The sequence below is a fragment of the Trypanosoma cruzi genome, genomic scaffold, assembly GCF_000209065.1.
Source record: "Trypanosoma cruzi strain CL Brener 1047053516777 genomic scaffold, whole genome shotgun sequence".
NCBI lineage: Eukaryota > Euglenozoa > Kinetoplastea > Trypanosomatida > Trypanosomatidae > Trypanosoma > Trypanosoma cruzi.
The window spans coordinates 24,653-30,899 of NW_001849276.1; the positions used below are offsets into that span (position 1 = coordinate 24,653).

Below are 6,247 nucleotides of genomic sequence, written 5' to 3' on the forward strand. Positions count from 1 at the left end.
ACGCTACCGCACTCCTCGTGAGTCCATCGCTCCGCTGCCCTCCTCCTCCCCGTGGCTCCCCCGCACGAGCAGCCACGGCACACAATCGGGTCCATCCGCACCCGTCGCCACGCCGCCCTCAACGACCCAACAGTCAACCGCCCAAAAACCGTTGCGGAAATCACACACCCGCAACAAAGCACGCGACGCAACATCGTCTCACGTGGACCCCGCCGTCAGAAGAACGTCATGTCAACCGTTTGGCCGGCACACGGTACAATCAATCAACAGAACAGAGAAGTAAGACAGGCACTCAATCAAGGACGCTCCACGCACACAGCCATTTTGATGCCGCCGCTGCTGCCACGGGCACGGTACCCGAGCGGAGAATGACACGCAGTAAAAAGGCCTCGCAAGACAGAAACAATCCACACGTCCATATGCAAAGCGCCACTCAGGCTGCTGCGTCTGCAGGGTCCGTGGGCAAAAATGCGCCTTACTGAATCCCGCCAGTTATGTCAGTCTCCCCTCCCACCAATGTAGCGCATAATGCACGGCGTGCGTCCACAGGCATCCACTCCCGGTGCCCTAGCAACACTTCAGAACACACATAATGGAGAAGGAAGTATCATTACACAATGCCAAAGCAGGTAAATAAAAATGGGGAAATCAAACCACACAGATCCCTCGCACACGCACACAAACACAGCACAGTATTCTCCAGAAGAAGTCAAACAATTTCTGATCCCAATCCATAATGCACGCGTGGTGCCGACACATTAGCAACCAACACAAAAGAGGGAGAGTGCATACAGCATGTCCTTGATACAAAGTATACAGACAAGCAGAGTGTATGTATATACTGACAGGAACATGCCAGTTGATATAGGCCTTTCTCTCTTGCACCCACTGCTGAGTGTTGGCACCGCGGCGGCAGCGGCAAGCAGAAGAAGCAGCGGAAAGGGACAAGCAGCAGCCGCACTGTTATTGCCGTGGACCGGAGGCGGGGCGTCCTTCATGTCTGCCTCCCAACCCCGCGCACCACCGCCCCCTCATCCTCTCGCGGCGGAGGGTCCACGGCGCCCTGCGCGGCATCAGCGGCATCAGGGCTCCTGGGTCCCGTGGCTGTGGCACCGCCACCGGCCTTGTCGCTGGCGGCCTCATCTCCTAACGATTGTCCCACAACAGACGTCACACCATCGGTGGCCACATCGTCGATGTCCGGAAGATCGCTTTTCTTCTCCGCCTCCTGCGGCGCACCCGCGGTGTCGCTGGGCAAGAGCACACCGTTGCCGTCGTGGCACCTAAGGCGACTTCCTTCTCCTCTGGCGACGGATGCTTCTGGGGAGCAGCCGTGTCCACATACTTCGGTGGTGTGCCGCGGCCGGTCCCAATGCTCTCTGGATCGGGGACGGATGCCCGTAGCAAAGCTTGTTCAGTAGATGCCAGTGAAACCGTCCTGCTCCACACCCTCTCACATCGCCACCCCACGAAAATATTGGAAGCAAACTGCCGCTGGTGGCGGATATCGTGCACACCTGCGCGTGGTCACGGAAAATAGCTTTTCCCTCGTCGTAGGGCGGAGCAACCCACGTAATCGTCGCCTCGGCCGTGCATGGAGCACAACGAGCGTTACTCCCTTCAGTCACTCTCAGACGCACCCGCATGCCGAGGCACCGCAATGCCGCATGCATGGCAGCACTCAGATATGTTTCTTCCGGGTCCCTCGCATCCATCGTGTTGGTGGGAAGCGTGTCCAGACACCACGAAGAGGGCTTGTCCCCAGGCACCGCAGACAAATATTCTCCCCTCCAAATAACAGCGGCAGCATTTCTCACATCCAGTGCGGGACCAGTGATGGGGCAGCTGTCCATCGGGCGTTTTGCTGACCTTCATGGATAATTCGTCTACACACCAGCCACTGGAATACCGATCCAACGTGCAGCGTCTGGCATGAACGCCCGCTTTTCAGAACATCTGGGGATATTCACTCATGCTCAGTGCGGAGCACTTCCTCTGCAGCAGCGCACAGCACGAATTCCTTCACCAGCGCATCGGCTCCGCCATCTCCCAATTCACCCTCATGCAGCCCAGGTCAGCCGGTGCGGCCAGCGTCAGCTCCGTGCGGCAGCCGGCACAACCAATCGGTGCCATCCACTCATCCTTCGCGTGGCGCTGCGACCAGTGCGACTCCAGCGTCCTCCCGTCACCATCGCCATCCTGCAGCTCCATGCCATCAATGTCGTCGCAGTCGTGGGCTCCTCGCAGCCATCGCGGCAGTCGTCGAGTGCACCACCACCAACAGCGCTCTGTCACGCACAGCACCATGTCAGCATTGGCAACACAGATGGAACAATGCCCAGCACGCACCGTGAACCGAATGCAAACGCTGCCCGTGGCAAATGGGGGCACAATCAAAGGACCCTCCAGTGGCTGCACGAGCAGAAGATCCGCATGCGGTTTGAAAGCAGTAGGGGCAACTTCATTCTCGAGAATGATCCCGTGCGCAGAGGATACAACGTCACCTTCACACTCGCAATTGCCATTCAATGAATTCATTGCGTAGTACCTCCCTGAGATCCAATACTTCCCGGTATCATTCAGGTCCCTTGTGGATACGTTGATGCGGATGGGCGTCTATCCATCCCTCCCAATGACGGTGTATGGCTGCAGCGCACCAACTGCTCAAAAAGGGCACGTCCCTCACAACAACGCGGATCCAATTCGTGCTGTCGGCACGCATAACATATTCAACAAATCGAGGGTACGTCAAAGTGACAGCAAAGCACCGCTGGCAATCACACCATAAACACCATCACATGCAGCAGCACCAGCGTCTCAAACTAATGTGGGGTGTAGAGCAAGTAAGCCATTGATGTGGGTGTTAGGCAAATATTTCGTGGTTCGCTGAAGCAACAAGGACCGATTGCGTGGGAAGAAACAAAGAACAGGAGAATACAAAAGGGAATATTCAGCCGTCCGCACTTTAAGAAGAAAACCAATCAATGAAAGTAAAATGGGTGCACCCAATCACAACAGAAGCAAAGATTCAAAACAAAAAGAAAAACAAAAAAAAAGCCGAAGCGTGGGACGACCAGCGCACACACACTCTCATTGCTCCCGTAAAGCAAAACACACACACAGAGGGAGAGAGAGAGAAGTCGCCCACTCAATGCAATAAAAACAAAACAGAAACGGTTACGGTGCTCCGCCCATGCAGCCAGGCAGGACGGCAGCGGTGCGTGTCGTGCAAAAGAGAGCACCAACGGGCCTGCATGGGTGTGCATGCATATATACAATGGGCACATTATGTGTGTGCGTCGTGGGGTGAGGTGAGGGCGAGAGTCCGTGCAAGGGGACACACACACAGAGAGAGAGAAGGACGAGTGTGTGTGCGGGCGGTGCACGGCTCTCTTTCCCTCACACTCACGCGGCCACCACCGCAGCAGCAGCCGCACACGCAACAACAAGAAGAAGAAGCAAAAGAGGGGAGGTGGTGTGGGAGACCGCGGTGCTGCCGTCACTGTCGCCAGTCGTCGCCGTTGTAGTTTTCATGGCTGTGGCTTCGACTGGTGTTTCTTTCGGATTGGCATCTTTATTTTCATTTTGTTTTTCTTCTGCTGTCCCTGCACCATCAGCTGCTAAATCATTCTTCTGGTTGCTGTCTTCAGTGCTCTTGTCAGAAACAATATTAGCGGCATCTCTGTTTGCCGTGGGTGATGGTGGCCTTGTTTCCATATGGACGGCAGATGGATCATTGTGTTGATTGGCTGTAGTGGGGGCAACGCTCCTTGTTTGTGAATTGTTGCTTTGGTTCATTCCACTTTGGGGTTGTTGTAGCTGTTGCATGGGCACGTTATCTTCAGTGCCGGACTGTCCATTCACTTGTGTTGGTGATGTTGCTGTTTGCATTTCTTTCTGTTCCAATGGATTTTCACGTATCACTGCGGGTGCCTTATCATTTATTTTTTCGTATTTGCCTTCCCCTGTTCCTTCTTGTTCTGATTCACTTGTTTCTTCCACCACCTCTTCATGACTGTGAGGCTTACTGCGAAGGTCCTTTCCTTGTTCTTTCAGCTGGATACCGGAGAATTCACTAGTCTTGGAATGTTCCGAAAGAGGTTCTTCACCAACCAGAGGACCAGGGCCGCCAGATGAAGAAGAAGATTGATCCGGTTTTGGTTTTTTGGAGTCAGCTGCAGTTCCATTCTTATTATCTCCCTCTTTTCCTTTTGTATTCACCACTGTCGACTTACCCTCCTGTCCTCCTGTACCTGATCCTTCGGGCTTCGGCTGTATTGCTGCTGCTTGAACTGCGACAACGCCACTACCTAAACCAGTCGCTCCGCCGTCTTCCGTATTATCAGGTGATGATACCTTCGACTTATCCTGAGATGGGGCTGGAGCACCACTCAATTCATCTTCTCCAGCTTCCGCAGCCTCAACCGCCTTTATTAATGCCATTCGAGTGGATAACAACACGCACTCCGTCTTTAGAGACACGCCGTCATCTCCACCATTACTCGTGTGCCTCAAACCGTTCCCTCCGCCCTCGCTGCAGTAATCCTCCATCGCGTGTCCAAAAACCGCACCGCGCCACAGCACGCAGAGGGCACACACCAGCAGCACACGGCCAGTCATCATCATCGCCATCACTCCTGTCACTTGCGTGCAGCCTTCAGCACAAACCAACAACACTTCAACAGAGAGTGAAAGCAAAAGGCAAGACAGACACGTCACAAAATAACACGCACCGTAAACAACGGCAGCAGCCCTGCAGAGGAACGCACACTGACCTGCACACCAGAAGTAAAAAAGCAATACCAAAACAAAAAAAGTAGTTGAGTGCCCAACGGGAGTCTCCTCCTCAAAAAAAAAATACACTTCAGCAGAATCATCATTTCATACGCCATGCAGCAATGCAGGACTGTGTTTACATGTACATGCGTACAGTGCCTGCACAAGGAAAAAATTATTACTGTTCCACAAGCCCACACAACATCCCACGCATTTCATGCGGCATCCGGCCTGTCTCTCTACTCCTCCTTTTGTGTCCTCCGTGGAGCGCACAGCCGTGGGGCCTGTACCGCGTGTGGGCAACAGAAGCAATCAAGAGGGAAAGCAATTCGCTCATGACGGTGCGCAGCAACTGACCATTAAGTAAAACAAAAGAAAAAGGCACTCCCATTGTTCCATGTAAACAACATTAAAAAGAACATCAAAAAAAGAAAGCCCGCAGGGAACGCGGCACATATTTTCCGTGAGAAGTCGCAACTCAACACTCCGTGGCTCAGAACACTGTCACAACCACACACAGTCCCAAAAGCAGAAGCAGCAGTGGTGTTTCCACACACGAGGTGATACGTTCGCCACTGCTCACCGTCGGCAAGGACAGGTCACCTTCGAACTAGACGTCTCTGCTCTCTTTGATTTTTTTGTTTAAAGAAGATGTGGTCTGTGTGGCGCTGCTGCACGCACCGCTGTTTGTGGGCTCCTTAGCGGCGGGGCGTGTGCTCGAGGACCATGGATACAGTCCCATCGCCCGTACACATCGGTGGTATTGGACGTCATGAGGTCATTATATTTTTTTCCTACTCTTACCAGCGCGTCTAGCTATACAATGCCATCTGGGTGCCGAAGAGGTGGTCGAGCAACGACAAAAGTTTCCTGCTGTGAAGCAGCTGCCATTGAGAGAACTTTCCGAGGCGAAGGTCCTGTTCAATGCCCAGTCGTTGACGCACAGCCAAGGTGCCTGAACATCCTAGAAGCAGATGGTGCAAGGTTTCCTGCGGGCCAATTGGCGTGCTTGTGGAAGCTGGCTGATCCTGCGGCAGCAGAGATCGCCGCCTGGCACTTCTGTTTAAATGTCGTGTGGCGTCTGGGTTGTGTGCGCAGCAACTTCTGTGCGGTGCGGTGCTTCTCCGTGTGGGGAAAACCATGTCACAGAAATCACATTTGAGCTCGGGAAGCGGTGGAGGATGTTCCGGATGAAATGACCGACAGTGACTGACGAGACCCGAGAATCCCGTCAATGTAGAATCACAGTGCGGACATTTCTCCTTCCGACGGCGTGTGACGGTTTGTCTCCTTACTGGAGAGACGTCTTCATCCCTCGCCGACGGGGGAACAGTGTCCGTCCCAGTTGCAGTTTGATCTTTGTTAGAGCGCATATATGCAGACTGTTCCGGTGAGATGTTGCAGAAACGGCATTGGTTCGTGCAATCTCTCACGGCCCAGTATAGTCGGCCCCAGAGCTCAGATTCCCCGC

General features: G+C 53.8%; 1 protein-coding gene and 1 pseudogene across 1 annotated transcript, besides 4 other annotated features; both read right to left on the reverse strand.

Annotated features, from left to right (window-relative positions):
• Window positions 1–3,828: a sequence feature (areas not merged during assembly with more than two copies in the genome that could not be assigned to a particular haplotype).
• Window positions 1,621–2,307, reverse strand: Tc00.1047053508327.5 (annotated as a pseudogene).
• Window positions 3,014–3,056: a sequence feature (A-rich).
• On the reverse strand, window positions 3,406–4,632 carry Tc00.1047053508327.10 (mucin-associated surface protein (MASP), putative; the record flags this gene model as incomplete). Its single annotated transcript, XM_799482.1, has 1 exon — window positions 3,406–4,632. One exon carries the CDS (start codon window positions 4,630–4,632, stop codon window positions 3,406–3,408), a length of 1,227 nt encoding a protein of 408 aa, XP_804575.1.
• Window positions 3,829–4,399: a sequence feature (heterozygous, non-Esmeraldo-like haplotype).
• Window positions 4,400–6,247: a sequence feature (areas merged during assembly that could not be assigned to a particular haplotype. This can correspond to areas where the two haplotypes were merged or to regions with more than two copies in the genome that were merged during assembly.).